Source organism: Schistocerca serialis, chromosome 8 (genome assembly GCF_023864345.2).
Source record: "Schistocerca serialis cubense isolate TAMUIC-IGC-003099 chromosome 8, iqSchSeri2.2, whole genome shotgun sequence".
Taxonomy (NCBI): domain Eukaryota; kingdom Metazoa; phylum Arthropoda; class Insecta; order Orthoptera; family Acrididae; genus Schistocerca; species Schistocerca serialis.
Genome location: NC_064645.1, coordinates 573533866 through 573551602, shown reverse-complemented (window position 1 = coordinate 573551602; position 17737 = coordinate 573533866). Strand labels below are relative to the sequence as shown.

General features: G+C 41.6%; 1 protein-coding gene across 1 annotated transcript in view; it reads right to left on the bottom strand.

Moving 5' to 3' along the window:
* The window catches only part of LOC126417129 (UNC93-like protein MFSD11), a 187037-nt gene that overhangs the window by 35484 nt on the left and 133816 nt on the right, over nt 1-17737 (bottom strand). Inside the window, exon 6 of the mRNA XM_050085025.1 lies at nt 15759-15884. Coding sequence (XP_049940982.1) covers nt 15759-15884 — 126 coding nt within the window. The remainder of the gene's footprint in view (nt 1-15758; nt 15885-17737) is intronic.

Genomic DNA, 17737 nt, shown 5'->3' with positions numbered 1-17737 from the left:
TTCAGTGATTATGTTGTCCCCATACACTTCACAAAGCTGCCGCTGGATTTCTATCGGTGTACAGTTTTTTGCAGTCAGAAACTTTATTACAGCACGCACTTCACACTTCGCGGCATTTTCAATTAACGCTGACATTTCAAACTGTGACAGTAACTCAACGGAGTACAGCACGAACCTCTCACTAGCACGGCAGGATGCCGATGCCGACTGAGCGGCGGAATGCCATGACACCAAGGTGGCCGCGCTAGCCCCACCCCTAACGGACACAAACGAAAACGTAATGTACTTTGTGGATAGCCCTCGTATATATATATATATATATATATATATATATATATATATATATATATATCACCTCTACCGAATTTTTCCATGCAGTTTCATCTGGATTCTGAGGAAGCATATAATTCTGCCGGTAACTGAGTGTCGCTTCGAGAGGGACAGTCAACAGCAATTGTCTGATTCTCCGCTGTTTCGGTCAATGTGACTCTAAATAGAACGGTGAATGTTCGCATGATGTTGAGCCGTGTGGTATGAATACTGCCCTGGAATGCAACCCTACATGTCACCCCTTCTCCTCCATACCCCCACCCCTAGCGACAGTAGGGGTTCCTAAACCACACAGTACTTTTATGCAAATAATAAGTCTTGTATATGCTAAATTTTGTTAAAATTGTTTGAGACGCTCCTGAGTTGTGCGTTTGTGACACCCCATTTCACCGCAAAATTCTCAGCGTAGGCGCTAGGGGCACTATTGTCACAGTAAATTTTTCCGTATAGCAGTTGATAAGTGTGCCAGTTTTCGTAGAAATTCCTTCAGGCATTACAGAGATATGCTGATGTGTCACTGTCTTTGCATCCACCCCCTTATCCTTGCTGTAGGCGTGAAACGTCACCCTGATTGTTACCAAACGTCTAACGACCCAGAAAACTGTGAATTTGATGCTAACATCGACCATTATCCAATATTTGTACATGTCAAGTCTTCTCATCGTCAGGTATATACAAAATTCGATTGAAATTGAGACATTCCTTAATTAAGATTCTACGTCACCTCTTTTTCACCTACAGACCTATGGGCAGCTCTTAGCCTCAGACAAACTTTAGCAGGCGTGCGCAAGAACAACTCGCTAAAGTTTCTTTATAATCAAGTCAATGGTATGCAGGAACGCACAGAAGACGGTTAAGCAAACATTCATTTTTATACATTAAAAAGCAGCTGGCTACATTATATAAATGTTCTCCACGTCCAGACTCTCTTCCGGATTTCATCTGCTCTCAAGTGCCGAAATACTCCTAATACTCCTGTATAACACTACACACTTGTACGTGGCGCCAGAATGAGATAAGAATATGAATAAATTAAAATGAAATTAGGATACTGTAAACGATGAATATCTCTGATAGGCTCGATAATGTGGATTGCTGTCTGTGCGCAACCACAGAGCCAAAGATACTGTACTGTTTTGTTGGAGTAAGAGAGCGCTGGGTGCACAGTTGTACGTAGCTGTCCGTGTGGGAAAGCAGTTTTTGTGGTGTGCTGTGTGAAGCCACCAAGAGTTAGATTAATGTAGATATGTCAATATTGTTGAACATGGAAGCAGAAGTCTTCACGCAACCAAGGTAAAGATGTTAAATATTTATGATTTCTGTTTTTGACAGCGCGTTAATATAGATGAGTTGCCTGATAATTTATAATTGTTGAGTAACCCCAGAATGTACGTAAACTGTTTTCAGAAAAGCACCACGTACATATTTCATTTTCGTAATGCTTTTAAGATTTGTTAACAGAGCTATGTGTAGTTTGATGATTATGTTGGATTAATGAAGTTAGATAATACTTGCTGTTTAATTCTCATTGTTCGTGAATCAATTGTAAGTAATGTAGCTTCAATTGTCAGATGTTTTTGAAAAGACAAACTTAACTTTCAATATAACTTTGTTAAAAAAAAAGAGTGTAAGTAATTCACCGTAATCAGTACCGCCTACAAGTCCAGGTCATATATTTTTTTAAAGAAGCTGGATTTTCTTAAATGTTGCATGGGGGCTTAATTAAATAAAATGCAAATATTTTTGGTAGCTGTATGTCCGATTACGCTGTGTCTCGTAAACGGTTGGCCCTGACAAGTATTTGTACGCAATCTGACTGCATAGAATAACAACAAACAATGAAAGAAAATTTTCGTTAACGCAGTTAATTAATTAAGTCCCCAGCAACTATAAAACATACTAAACCAAAGCACAAGTGTAATTGTTCTGTGTGTGGGAGTGTGACTCAACGTACACATCTGGCACGGTTCTTCTTCAACAAGACAAGAAATTTTAAATACCATTTATACTGAAGTAACTAAAAAATAGAAATACTATAATTGCGTAAGGAAAGCAGAATTACACACTAATACAAGAACACAAGCCAGATGCTTTGTTGACTGAACCTGTAATGACGCATTATTCAGGACATTGAAATAATGAGAAAAAAAAGAAAAGTAGTTTGTTACCTTAATTTATATTGATGAAAAGCACTCTAAACATTACAATCTCTCCACACCGACTCGCTACTACCACATCTCAACCAGAACTCTCCAATATCACATCTCAGCAAGCACTGCCTACTAGCACATCTCACCAAACACTCTACTACGAGCTCTCCCCAAGAACTGACTACCACGAGTCCTCGACAGGCACTCCCTACTACAAGCTCTCTGCCCAAGCACTGTGGAGGCGGCTGAATAATACTCTTTGGCGCAATCTCTGGCGCAGTGGCTCAGTGTAGCCACCTTTCAATGTTCACCTTTATCAGCCAAATGAATTTCATATCCATTTAAAGTATTATTTTTTATGAGAGACCAGACTATATCGCGTTACTCCGTTGCTGCTTTAGAGGTAAGACAACTTAATTGGTTTGTTATGTGCACAGGGACCGAAGTTACCAGTTTTGAACAGGGCCAGATGATTCAGAGTCTAAGGGGGCTGAATGTATTTTGCAGTGACAGTATTTCGTTATTGGTATTGGGAGTTGCATTGTCCAATCAGTTCGTATAAAGTTATTGCTAACAACAACACAGAGTAAGCACACCACTTGTACCTACAACACGCTACACGACAGTTCGAGTTATATATCCATTCCACAGTACAGACATTGATTCAACGTAATCGTCATCATACTCATTCATTTTATTTAAAAGATCGTTACAACTATTGACTCCGATTGATCTTTTCAAAAAGGTAGTAGATCGCCTTAAGTCTGCACATTCAAATACAAGTTCGCTCGGTGTAGCAGTGGTTCGTGAGAGTGGCTGTGAGAAATTCTGTAAGACACAACTAGCTGAACCTAAGGGAATATCAACCTTCACGCGATTTTGACAAGTCGTGTTGTAACGCCGGAAATGCATATCCTCCTATTTTCATCTATTGCACTGCAAATTTTTTTCCTTATTTTGTTACCTGAAGATATAACGTTTCTGTGTCTTTGTATATTGTAATTGTTTTACTATTTGTATATATTATGTTGATGTAGAATTGGTTTGTTTTGTGAATATTATTTGTATTTATACGCTGGGTCTGGCCTAGGGAAAACTATGCTATCGAACGAATACATCGATAGGTCGTGTGGAGAACGAAAGTGTTTATGATCTTTGGTAGTGTGAACTCTGCCGCGTGGAGCGCGGGCTGAGCAGAAAGGGGTCTGGCTGGGGTGATGCAGTGGAGCAGGTGTGTTGTGTGACGCTCCCGCGATTTGCCGCGCTTTCGGGGTTGGGCAGCATGTAATTCGCTCGTCTTGCTATGATAGTTTCTGACACGGTGTCGCGGACGGGAAGCATTAGCTGGCGCACATCAAGAGCCCGTTTCGTCTGGTGACCGTGTCGAGAAGAAGGCGCGCCAACATCCAGCTTCTGCAACAGCGACGGCCGACAATGAGTGACTGTCGCCACCTCCTCGATCGACGGCTTCAAACCTTCAATCAACCAACAAGGAAGACTGGAAGCACGTAAAGTTTTAGAACTGTATGGCAGACCTCAGCGTTTCAAACTCTTCCATTTTCGTAACTATAATTGCAGCAACTTAGCATGAACATTTGTTGCTCATTGTCCCAATTGCATTACCAAGCAGGGTCCCTTCCTTTTCCGGAATGAACTCGAGTATCGTTGAAATTCAAACGCCAGCATTAAAGTAAAAGCATTCGATTTCACTGCTTTAATTTCAAAGTTCAGTTAAGGTATTCATAGCTGGCTACAATATTTAGATTATACAAGCACAAATTAAGAGTGCGAGTTTTGTTAGCATATTTTACCTTACCTGTGACTGCAGCTCAGCTTGGTACGTACTAAATTTTACTATTGTTAATTGTTCAGAATCATTTAATTCAAGTTCAAAGTTAAATCTCTTATTTCTAAATTGCGTAGATTCATGTAGCTTTTGAAATGATTGTTGAGGTAGTCCAAGACTAACCTTATTTTACTGAATTTCGATGTGCTTCAGAAAGAAAGCTCACTATTAACTTCAGTCACTAAATTAACTTTCGATTTTCCGGTTTTATTAATTCTTTTGCTAAATTAAGTCAGAGTATAGCGAAATTTGTTACTTCTGACAAACTTTTAGTTTTCACACTACACGTGTCAACCTTCAGTTGCCACGCTTCTAGTGCTAATTATATGTGTAATAACCTTACTTTTTCAGTTACTATAGTAATTGTCCATAGGACTGGCGACTGTAATTTCCCCCAAATCTCAAATATCTAATTACCGCTAGTTAATTGTTAACGTAACGGCCGCACATTTACTTTCTTTATTAACTTTATCCCTTTTCAAAATTAATTTCCACCAGTTTCATTTGCATTTTTCCTTTCATTTAGATGTAACCCTTTCCTCCCTCTTTACCGACAGATTAACTTCGGTGACGATTGCTTTTCCCAAATTGCCATTAGGTACACGCGGTTTAATTTTTGACTGTCATTAAGGTCGATAAGTGAGGGGGAGGTTACAGTGCCTTGCAGTGGAAATGGGAATGAGCGTTTGGCGTCATTGGCCGGGAGGCCCCTTACGGGGCAGGTCCGGCCGCCTTGGTGCAGGTCTTATTACATTCGACGCCACATTGGGCGACCTGCGCGCCGCATGGGGATGAAACGATGATGAAGACGACACAACACCCAGTCCCTGAGCGGAGTAAATCTCCGACCCAGCCGGGAATCGAACCCGGGCACGTAGGACGGCAATCCGTCACGCTGACCACTCAGCTCTCGGGGCGGCATTTCTTGCAGTGAAGGGGAATCACGAGAGTGGCTGAACCTCACTCTTCGGATACCTGTGTAACTCTCTATAATATGCTTTGATGGGTCACTAATTGTCTTTTAAAACTAAACTTTTGATAGTGTGAACCATACAATTTTTGTTGCTGTCATTCCCAAATCTGTCCGTTGTACGAAAGATACGCTAAACTTGTAAATGCCTCGCTAGAATGCATTAGATGACCGTATGATACGAATTATTTGTTGAATGAATTGAAAAACGTCATGTATAGGCTTATTATTTAAGTCTTTTTCAAGCCAACAGCTAAATTCAAGGAATGAATATTAGAAGCAATAATAATAATTATAAAGATATAGCGTCACTTCATTTGCTACAGAAACGTGTCCATTATGCAGGAATGCGGCTTTTCAATAACTTAACAAAGACCGTAAAATTTATCTGCTAGTACCTGGCTGGTTTGATAAGTCTAGTAGAAAAAAAAGCAAGAAAAATGTTTTGTGAACAACTCACCTTACTTTTCAACAGTCTCCATTGAGAGCTACACACTCGTTTTAGGGACACGCGTTAAGTTCAGTTTAAGAGGAACCTAAGCGATTTATTGGCGGCTAATTGCTACCATTCCATTGGTGAATTTCTTAGTAGAACAAACTGACGCCTATAGTATTAACAATCTCAGAGAACGTGAGTGTTAGGTAAAACCCGCTTTCCGGACATCTCCAGTATAGTAATGTGATTAATGTAAGTAAGTGTTCTAACTGATTCTCTGTTTCCGGGTCAACATTAGCCTAATAATTGTTATATGCACGTCAGTTTGTTACACATTTACATGTTTTGTGACTACCTCTTAAATGGATATATCCATTTTGCATTCTTGTTTTATGGTATTTTCTTCATCCTTGAGTGGCTCGCCACTGTGGATGTCCAATATAATCCAATCTAATCTAACTGGATGAACTAAGAGCGCGAAATATGCTCCCATGTACACCACACACACAAAATTATATATATATATACTCTGCAAACCATTACGAAATTACAGTTCCCCCACCCACTCAAATCCATGATAACATGCTGCCCTCTCCCACTGTACCATTTATTACGGCTTCTTCGCATTTCATTCATGTATGGAGTGAAGTGCGAGAAGAATGATCGGTAAAATGGGTCTGAGTGCCCTGTAATTAGTTTAATCTTGCCCTAGCCATCCGTACGGGATATTCCTTGGTTAGTCATTCTAAAGTTGGTCAGTGAAACTTTGTAAGTAGACTTTGTCGGGATAGTTTGCGTCTATTTTCAAGCGTCTGCCAGTCTATTTTCATTAGCATCTCTGAGACTTCCTCCACGGGGCAAACAAACCTTTGACCAATCGTGCTGTCCTTCTCTGTACACATTCAGTACCATTGTTAGTCCTACCTGGTACGGGCCCCAAACACTTGAGGAATATTTCGGGTTGGGTCACACGAGCGTTGTACAAACAGTCTCTTTCGTAGACTGATGACAATTTCCCCAGTATTCTACCAATGAACCGAAGTCTGCTAGCTGGTTTACTTATGAACTGAGCACATGTGATCGTCCACTTCTTCTCTCTAGAAATTGTTACAAGCAGGTTTTTGTATGTTGTTCTTGTTGTGGTCTTCAGTCCTGAGACTGGTTTGATGCAGCTCTCCATGCTACTCTATCCTGTGCAAGCTTCTTCATCTCCCAGTAACTACTGCAACCTACATCCTTCTGAATCTGCTTAGTGTATTCATCTCTTGGTCTCCCTCTACGATTTTTACCCTCCACGCTGCCCTCCAATACTAAATTGGTGATTCCTTGATGCCTCAGAACGTGTCCTACCAACCGATCCCTTCTTCTAGTCAAGTTGTGCCACAAATTTCTCTTCTCCCCAATCCTGTTCAATACCTCCTCATTAATTATGTGATCTACCCATCTAATCTTCAGCATTCTTCTGTAGCACCACATTTCGAAAGCTTCTATTCTCTTCTTGTCCAAACTGTTTATCGTCCATGTTTCACTTCCATACATGGCTACACTCCATACAAATACTTTCAGAAACGACTTCCTGACACTTAAATCTATACTCGATGTTAACAAATTTCTCTTCTTCAGAAACGCTTTCCTTGCCATTGCCAGTCTACATTTGATATCCTTTCTACTTCGACCATCATCAGTTATTTTGCTCCCCAAATAGCAAAACTCCATTACAACTTTAAGTGTCTCATTTCCTAATCTAATTCCCTCAGCATCAACCGACTTAATTCGACTACATTCCATTATCCTCGTTTTGCTTTTGTTGATGTTCATCTTATACCCTCCTTTCAAGACACTGTCCATTTCGTTCAACTGCTCTTCCAAGTCCTTTGCTGTCTCTGACAGAATTACAATGTCATCGGCAAACCTCAAAGTTATTATTTCTTCTCCATGGATTTTAATACCTACTCCGAATTTTTCTTTTGTTTCCTTCACTGCTTGCTCAATATACGGATTGAATAACATCGGGGAGAGGCTGCAAACCTGTCTCACTCCCTTCCCAACCACTGCTTCCCTTTCGTGTCCCTCGACTCTTATAACTGCCATCTGGTTTCTGTACTAATTGTAAATAGCCTTTCGCTCCCTGTATTTTACCCCTGCCACCTTCAGAATTTGAAAGAGAGTATTCCAGTCAACATTGTCAAAAGCTTTCTCTAAGCCTACAAAAGCTAGAGACGTAGGTTTGCTTTTCCTTAATCTAGCTTCTAAGATAAGTCGTAGGGTCAGTATTGCCTCACGTGTTCCAATATTTCTACGGAATACAAACTGATCTTCCCCAAGGTCGGCTTCTACTAGTTTTTCCATTCGTCTGTAAAGAATTCGTGTTAGTATTTTGCAGCCGTGACTTATTAAATTGATAGTTCGGTAATTTTCACATCTGCCAACACCTGCTTTCTTTGGGATTGGAATTATTATATTCTTCTTGAAGTCTGAGGGTTTTGCGCCTGTCTCGTACATCTTGCTCACCAGATGGTAGAGTTTTGTCAGGACTGACTGTCCCAAGGCCGTCAATAGTTCCAATGGAATGTTGTCTACTCCCGGGGCCTTGTTTCGACTCAGGTCTTTCAGTGCTCTGTTGGTTGGTTGGTTGTTTGGGGGAAGAGACCAAACAGCGAGGTCATCGGTCTCATCGGATTAGGGAAGGATGGGGAAGGAAGTCGGCCGTGCCCTTTCAAAGGAATCATCCCGGCATTTGCCTGGAGAGATTTAGGGAAATCACGGAAAACCTAAATCAGGATGGCCGGACGCGGGATTGAACCGTCGTCCTTCCGAATGCGAGTCCAGTGTGCTAACCACTGCGCCACCTCGCTCGGTTCCAGTGCTCTGTCAGACTCTTCACGCAGTATCATATCTCCCATTTCATCTTCATCTACATCCTCTTCCATTTCAATAATATTGTCCTCAAGTACATCGCCCGTGTATAGACCGTCTATATACTCCTTCCACCTTTCTGCTTTCCCTTCTTTGCTTAGAACTGGGTTTCCATCTGAGCTCTTGATATTCATGCAAGTGGTTCTCTTTTCTCCAAAGGTCTCTTTAATTTTCCTGTAGGCAGTATCTATCTTTCCCCTAGTGAGATAAGCCTCTACATCCTTACATTTCTCCTCTAGCCATCCCTGTTTAGCCATTTTGCACTTCCTGTCGATCTCATTTTTGAGACGCTTGTATTCCTTTTTGCCTGCTTCATTTACTGCATTTTTATATTTTCTCCTTTCATCAATTAAGTTCAATATTTCGTCTGTTACCGAAGGATTTCTAGCAGCCCTCGTCTTTTTACCTACTTTATCCTCTGCTGCCTTCACTACTTCATCCCTCAAAGCTACCCATTCTTCTTCTACTGTATTTCTTTCCCTCATTCCTGTCAATTGTTCCCTTATGCTCTCCCTGAAACTCTGTACAACCTCTGGATCTTTCAGTTTATTCAGGTCCCATCTCCTTAAATTCCGACCTTTTTGCAGTTTCTTCGGTTTTAATCTACAGTTCATAACCAATAGATTGTGGTCAGAGTCCACATCTGCCCCTGGAAATGTCTTACAATTTAAAACTTGGTTCCTAAATCTCTGTCTTACCATTATATAATCTATCTGATACCTTTTAGTGTCTCCAGGGTTCTTCCATGTATACAACCTTCTTTTATGATTCTTGAACCAAGTGTTAGCTATGATTAAGTTATGCTCTGTGCAAAATTCTACCAGGCGGCTTCCTCTTTCATTTCTTAGCCCCAATCCATATTCACCTACTACGTTTCCTTCTCTCCCTTTTCCTACTACCGAATTCCAGTCACCCATGACTATTAAATTTTCGTCTCTCTTCACTATCTGAATAATTTCTTTTATTTCATCATACATTTCTTCTATTTCTTCGTCATCTGCAGAGCTAGTTAGCATATAAACTTGTACTACTGTAGTAGGCGTGGGCTTCGTGTCTATCTTGGCCACAATAATGCGTTCACTATGCTGTTTGTAGTAGCTTACCCGCACTCCTGTTTTTTTTTATTCATTATTAAACCTACTCCTGCATTACCCCCACTTGATTTTGTATTTATAACCCTGTATTCGCCTGACCAAAAGTCGTGTTCCTCCTGCCACCTAACTTCACTAATTCCCACAACATCTAACTTTAACCTATCCATTTCCCTTTTTAAATTTTCTAACCTACCTGCCCGGTTAAGGGATCTGACATTCCACACTCCGATCCGTAGAACGCCAGTTTTCTTTCTCCTGATAACGACGTCCTCCTGAGTAGTCCTGCCCGGAGATCCGAATGGGGGACTATTTTACCTCCGGAATATTTTACCCAAGAGGACGCCATCATCATTTAACCATACAGTAAAGACTCATCGATATTGTAGCCATATGGTACTACGCTTTTTCGCTTTGTGTAGTGAACAATTCTGCATTTCTGACCATTCAAATTAAGTAACCAACCTTTCTACCACCTTTCTCCTAACACACTTCCCTGGGACACACCTGAAGTTACGTCTACATCTGTTCATAACGCCTGAACCAAAATAAATTGCTGTACCCTCCCTGCCAAAAACTCCTCAAGCAATTCACAAATTTTGCTTGCTTCCCCATGCGATTGTACTTTCGCTAATAAGCGTAGAGGAAGTACTGATTAAAATGTATTTTGGAAATCGAGACCGCATTTAGCCATAATGGACGTCGTTCTTTGCGAGATACGTCGTTACTTTTGAGGTCAAATATGTTCTAGGATTCTACAACTAAAGAATGTCAAGAATATTGGACTGTAGTTTTGTGGCTCGCTTCCGCTGCCCTTCATGTGGGGGTGGGTGGGAGGGGCTGATCTGTGCTTTCTTCCGACTACTGGGCATGATTTTTGCTGAAGGAGTCCAAGGTAGATTATGGTTAAAAGAGGGCCTAACACAACCACAAATTGGATATAGAATCTGACAGGGATTCCAGTGGGCCCTTGGCTTTGTTCGAGTTTACCGGTTTCAGATGTTTCTCAATGCTATGCGTCGTTAGTTCCCGTTGTCAGCTACAGTTGCATGTTGAAGTAAGTTGTTTGTAAGCTTCTTATCGTTGCCTGAGGTGCATTTTGGTGGGTTTTGGAACTCGTATGTTAGTTAGAATTGCCAAAAGCACTTATTTTGCGACGAATTGGAATGGACAGAAAATCGGGAGAACTCTCCGGCACTCGAGAAGGGGTAACAGATTCGCAGTCTTCCCCAGTATGGAATGCACTTGCGAGGTGCCGGGGCTAGCAGTGTATTTAGCACAAAATTCTTCTAGAATCTACATATGTAAATGATGCTCTAAGCCCCCCCTATTCTAACTCCGACTTTTGCTGTTGCACAAGGATTAAAAAAAATACGCGAACTGACTCTAATCAACCCTGCCAGTGGAGTAGAAGAGAGTTTGGCACCTGCAATAATTTAATTTGATGTTGTTTTGTTGTTGTTGTTGTGGTCTTCAGTCCTGAGACTGGTTTGATGCAGCTCTCCATGCTACTCTATCCTGTGCAAGCTTCTTCATCTCCCAGTACCTACTGCAACCTACATCCTTCTGAATCTGCTTAGTGTATTCATCTCTTGGTCTCCCTCTACGATTTTTACCCTCCACGCTGCCCTCCAATACTAAATTGGTGATCCCTTGATGCCTCAGAACATGTCCTACCAACCGATCCCTTCTTCTGGTCAAGTTGTGCCACAAACTTCTCTTCTCCCCAATCCTATTCAATACTTCCTCATTAGTTATGTGATCTACCCATCTAATCTTCAGCATTCTTCTGTAGCACCACATTTCGAAAGCTTCTATTCTCTTCTTGTCCAAACTGGTTATCGTCCATGTTTCACTTCCATACATGGCTACACTCCATACGAATACTTTCAGAAATGACTTCCTGACACTTAAATCAATACTGGATGTTAACAAATTTCTCCTCTTCAGAAACGCTTTCCTTGCCATTGCCAGCCTACATTTTATATCCTCTCTACTTCGACCATCATCAGTTATTTTGCTCTCCAAATAGCAAAACTCCTTTACTACTTTAAGTGCCTCATTTCCTAATCTAATTCCCTCAGCATCACCCGACTTAATTAGACTACATTCCATTATCCTTGTTTTGCTTTTGTTGATGTTCATCTTATATCCTCCTTTCAAGACACTGTCCATTCCATTCAACTGCTCTTCCAAGTCCTTTGCTGTCTCTGACAGAATTACAATGTCATCAGCGAACCTCAAAGTTTTTATTTCTTCTCCATGAATTTTAATACCTACTCCGAATTTTTCTTTTGTTTCCTGTACTGCTTGCTCAATATACAGATTGAACAACATCGGGGAGAGGCTACAACCCTGTCTTACTCCCTTCCCAACCCCTGCTTCCCTTTCATGTCCCTCGACTCTTATAACTGCCATCTGGTTTCTGTACAAATTGTAAATAGCCTTTCGCTCCCTGTATTTTACCCCTGCCACCTTTAGAATTTGAAAGAGAGTATTCCAGTCAACGTTGTCAAAAGCTTTCTCTAAGTCTACAAATGCTAGAAACGTAGGTTTGCCTTTCCTTAATCTTTCTTCTAAGATAAGTCGTAAGGTCAGTATTGCCTCACGTGTTCCAGTGTTTCTACGGAATCCAAACTGATCTTCCCCGAGGTTGGCTTCTTCTAGTTTTTCCATTCGTCTGTAAAGAATTCGTGTTAGTATTTTGAAGCTGTGACTTATTAAGCTGATAGTTCGGTAATTTTCACATCTGTCAACACCTGCTTTCTTTGGGATTGGAATTATTATATTGTTCTTGAAGTCTGAGGGTATTTCGCCTGTTTCATACATCTTGCTCACCAGATGGTAGAGTTTTGTCAGGACTGGCTCTCCCACGGCCGTCAGTAGTTCCAATGGAATATTGTCTACTCCGGGGGCCTTGTTTCGACTCAGGTCTTTCAGTGCTCTGTCAAACTCTTCACGCAGTATGATACCTCCCATTTCATCTTCATCTACATCCTCTTCCATTTCCATAATATTGTCCTCAAGTACATCGCCCTTGTATAGACCCTCTATATACTCCTTCCACCTTTCTGCTTTCCCTTCTTTGCTTAGAACTGGGTTTCCATCTGAGCTCTTGATATTCATACAAGTCGTTCTCTTATCTCCAAAGGTCTCTTTAATTTTCCTGTAGGCGGTATCTATCTTACCCCTAGTTAGATAGGCCTCTACATCCTTACATTTGTCCTCTAGCCATCCCTGCTTAGCCATTTTGCACTTCCTGTCGATCTCATTTTTGAGACGTTTGTATTCCTTTTTGCCTGTTTCACTTACTGCATTTTTATATTTTCTCCTTTCATCAATTAAATTCAATATTTCTTCTGTTACCCAAGGATTTCTACTAGCCCTCGTCTTTTTACCTACTTGATCCTCTGCTGCCTTCACTACTTCATCCCTCAAAGCTACCCATTCTTCTTCTACTGTATTTATTTCCCCCATTCCTGTCAATTGCTCCCTTATGCTCTCCCTGAATCTCTGTACAACCTCTGGTTCTTTTAGTTTATCCAGGTCCCATCTCCTTAAATTCCCACCTTTTTGCAGTTTCTTCAGTTTTAATCTACAGGTCATAACCAATAGATTGTGGTCAGAGTCCACATCTGCCCCTGGAAATGTCTTACAATTTAAAACCTGGTTCCTAAATCTCTGTCTTACCATTATATAATCTATCTGATACCTTTTAGTATCTCCAGGGTTCTTCCATGTATACAACCTTCTTTCATGATTCTTAAACCAAGTGTTAGTTATGATTATGTTGTGCTCTGTGCAAAATTCGACCAGGCGGCTTCCTCTTTCATTTCTGTCCCCCAATCCATATTCACCTACTATGTTTCCTTCTCTCCCTTTTCCTACACTTGAATTCCAGTCACCCATGACTATTAAATTTTCGTCTCCCTTCACAATCTGAATAATTTCTTTTATTTCATCATACATTTCTTCAATTTCTTCGTCATCTGCAGAGCTAGTTGGCATATAAACTTGTACTACTGTAGTAGGCGTGGGCTTCGTATCTATCTTGGCCACAATAATACGTTCACTATGCTGTTTGTAGTAGCTTACCCGCATTCCTATTTTCCTATTCATTATTAAACCTACTCCTGCATTACCCCTATTTGATTTTGTGTTTATAACCCTGTATTCACCTGACCAGAAGTCTTGTTCCTCCTGCCACCGAACTTCACTAATTCCCACTATATCTAACTTCAACCTATCCATTTCTCTTTTTAAATTTTCTAACCTACCTGCCCGATTAAGGGATCTGACATTCCACGCTCCGATCCGTAGAACGCCAGTTTTCTTTCTCCTGATAACGACATCCTCTTGAGTAGTCCCCGCCCGGAGATCCGAATGGGGGACTATTTTACCTCCGGAATATTTTACCCAAGAGGACGCCATCATCATGTAATCATACAGTAAAGCTGCATGCCCTCGGGAAAAATTACGGCTGTAGTTTCCCCTTGCTTTCAGCCGTTCGCAGTACCAGCACAGCAAGGCCGTTTTGGTTATTGTTACAAGGCCAGATCAGTCAATCATCCAGACTGTTGCCCTTGCAACTACTGAAAAGGCTGCTGCCCCTCTTCAGGAACCACACGTTTGTCTGGCCTCTCAACAGATACCCCTCCGTTGTGGTTGCACCTACGGTACGGCTATCTGTATCGCTGAGGCACGCAAGCCTCCCCACCAACGGCAAGGTCCATGGTTCATGGGGGGTAATTTGATAAATAAGTTAAATAAACGAAGGTTTCATTAACATAGTAAGGAATGATAGGGTTGCTCTAGCGATTAACAGAATGAAAGTTCTGTCCAAAATAACAATATGATTTATTAAGACTAAACAAAAAATAATAAACAAAAACACATGAAACATTTACAATACATCAAATTGGTTCAAACTCAAACAAACGCTGTGAATGTGAAGTTGTCCCTAAACTAGATTGTGAGGATTCTGACGAAGTGGTATGTGGAGCCAATTCCTTGCAACTCAAATCTTAAGAGAAAACACATAGACAACCCAACATTAATTGCTGCTACCCAAGACAGAACAAAGTTAGAAAAAGACGAACAGGCGCGCACTGCTGAGCTCTGATTATCACCTAGGAAAATCCCTGTCTGCCGGAGCTGCGGACATACCTTACCAATCTGTCTTCTTAACTGCAAGAACACGATTTGGCGTACCGGAGGCGATGGCTGGTTGCTTCGACGTCCTCGACCGAAAGGCGAGAGCCAACTCCCTAGAGCACCCGTACAGGCCGAACACACAACATTCCCGCCCCCACGACAGTGGCCGTGGTTAAACATTCCAATCAGCAACTCGAAAACCGGCGGAAAATTCCACTCTATTGCCGGAGCACTACCATTCCACCAATGGAGATTCTTGGCGCCAATTTCTGCGCTGATTTTGCTACATCACGGAGCTATGCCCTGAGCAAGCCAATCACAGTTACTATTTTGCAGAAAGCGCGGGAATTTTCCCGCCACAACTGCCTGGGTACATAAGTCATTCCCACACCTCGCTGGTAGCCCGCCAGAAAGCGTTTTCGCTAAGTTTCTGCGAAGTAACGGAACCTCCAGCCCAGCCGCTACTTCAGACCCCTCCGGGCGTGTCTTTTGACAATGTCGGCGCCTGCAAAGCATTCACTCGACTTCCTCACACCCGTCGGCTTAACCCTTTCCAGATCAGCAGACCCCGCCTGTCACCGGACCACCCGGGTGGCGAGAGACGCTGCGTGGGAAGTCCGCGTGTGAAGGAATAGCGACTTTTCACTGCATGCAATTAGAGAGGAAAATCGTAAGATAGAAATATGAGAGGGGGCTCATGCCACCTCTCACACTGACCGCAGCTGGTGGAGCTGAGTCGAAGGCGCCAAACAGTATCAGAAAGCATCACTCATTGTTAGTGCACAGCTGTACATTAAGGGCGGTCCAAAAAATGGTACCGCTGTCGTGAGTAAGGTGAACACGGCTGGCAGTTGGCGGGACTCACCAGCCACCTCCCCCGCGCCACAGAAGATGCCGGCCAGGGGGACCAGCTGCTTCGCCTTCGGGCCCAGGCGGGTCGTGAAGCCGACACTGGCGCCGTACACACCGCTGTAGAAGGACAGCTCCAGCCCTGCAGGGACAGCACAGCACGCCGCAGGGCAGGTATCAAGTGGGCGCTCGGCCAAGGCTGCAACCTCTCACCAAGACTCTCCACAATATTTAGCGTATGGCGTAGCACATCACATGAATTAATCAAATAAATATAAACAGTTTACGATACAAACATTAATTATGCATGGACGTATGTTCCATCTGTGCAACTAAATGAAAGGCAGTTTGTTTTATGCCGTACGCGTTTCGTATTTTTTTATTTATGAACCATCTTGAGTGGCAGCTAATACATGTTTGTTTTTGCATTTATAATTAATTTATTATGTAGTAGTTACACATATGTTGCTATGTTAACTTTTCTCACGTTTTTTCTCTTGTTTTTCGGATTATAAACAACTCTAATAGTACAAGTTTCGTGAGGTTAAATTATCCTTTGGTGTTGCTTACGATTTCCAATGTTGCTAGCCCTCGTGTGCGGTCCTGGAGACGTGCTCATTCGGTCGCCATACTACAGCTGGCCGATTTCCAGCATTTTTTTCAACCACGTTTATTACAGTGCATCACTTGCATTCCTCATTGTGTGATCAACATGTGTTTTTACTGTGTGTAGTGTTGCCAACTGTCGCTATGTGTTTATCTTTCGTCTTTTGTATGTTTGTTTGATATTTTTGGTTTGTTGTGTGTGTGTGTGTGATATTTGTTGTGTGTTGTTGTGTGTTTGTGGGGGGGGGGAGGGGGGGGGGTGACGGCGAGAGAGAGAGAAGGGAAGATTCAGTAATTATTTATTGTGGTTATGTTTCACATTTCTGTTTGTTATTGTTTCAGTGGCTAATATGATCAGTAATGAGTTACTGCTCATATCTCCATGGACTCTGAAGCAACTAAGGAACGATAAAAAACAGAAAAATTACGATTAATTATGCATATAAAACACATAAGTCACATAATAAGAAAAAAATATTGGCACAAAAATTCATAAAGTATTTAAACCACAAAATATACAAGAACACGGCTATAGTCGAATGTCCATATTGATGATATTGATAATTATACATTTAACAAGTAAAAATCAAATGCAGTAGGTTTAATGGTTTTGTAACGAAAATGTTTTCTTTCACTATCATCCAGACAGAAAAAACACGATGTGGGGTCCGATGAACTTTGAGACGAATCGATTTTACCTCCGTCAACCCTATTGTCTCCTGAAAATTGTCATCAAAAACTGCAGGAATATGTAATTTGTAGTGCGGTGGTCCACTGTCTTGCTGTCAAATGCGACTATTTTGTGCCTAACTCAATAACAACTTCTATTATTATTTCAAAATACATTTCTGCAGCCACGATCCCTTCGAAAAAAAAACTCCTTTGCTGCACATACGAGCCCATGTCGTAACTCTAGGGGCAGTGAACTCCTCCTCAAAATCAAATCATGGATTTTCAGATGACGAATGCGCGCAGTTGTGTTCGCTGACTCTTCTAATAAACTTAAAGTTTGCTTCATCGGACCACATGATTGTTTTGTATGAATTAAAATCACTTTCACTCTGAATCACTTACCACTCTCAGAAGTCATGTTAAGCTTCTGTCGGAAAATCGTAGTTACTTAGGAGTTCTTCTTTCAGATTTTTTAAACGAATGTATGTGCAACGTGCGACAGTTTTCTTCAGTAGTTACTAACTTTGGGCGACCGGTGCGTGGTAATTCAGCTAAACTTTAAACCTCCAGTTTAATTTGTAGGTAGTTCGTTCCCTGAATAGTGGCTGTGTATGTGGAAACTTTTCAACGGAATATCGCCTTACATCTTCATAATTACGATCAAATTTCCACCACATCTGTAGAGCAAACGCCGGCCGCTGTGGCCGAGCGGTTCTA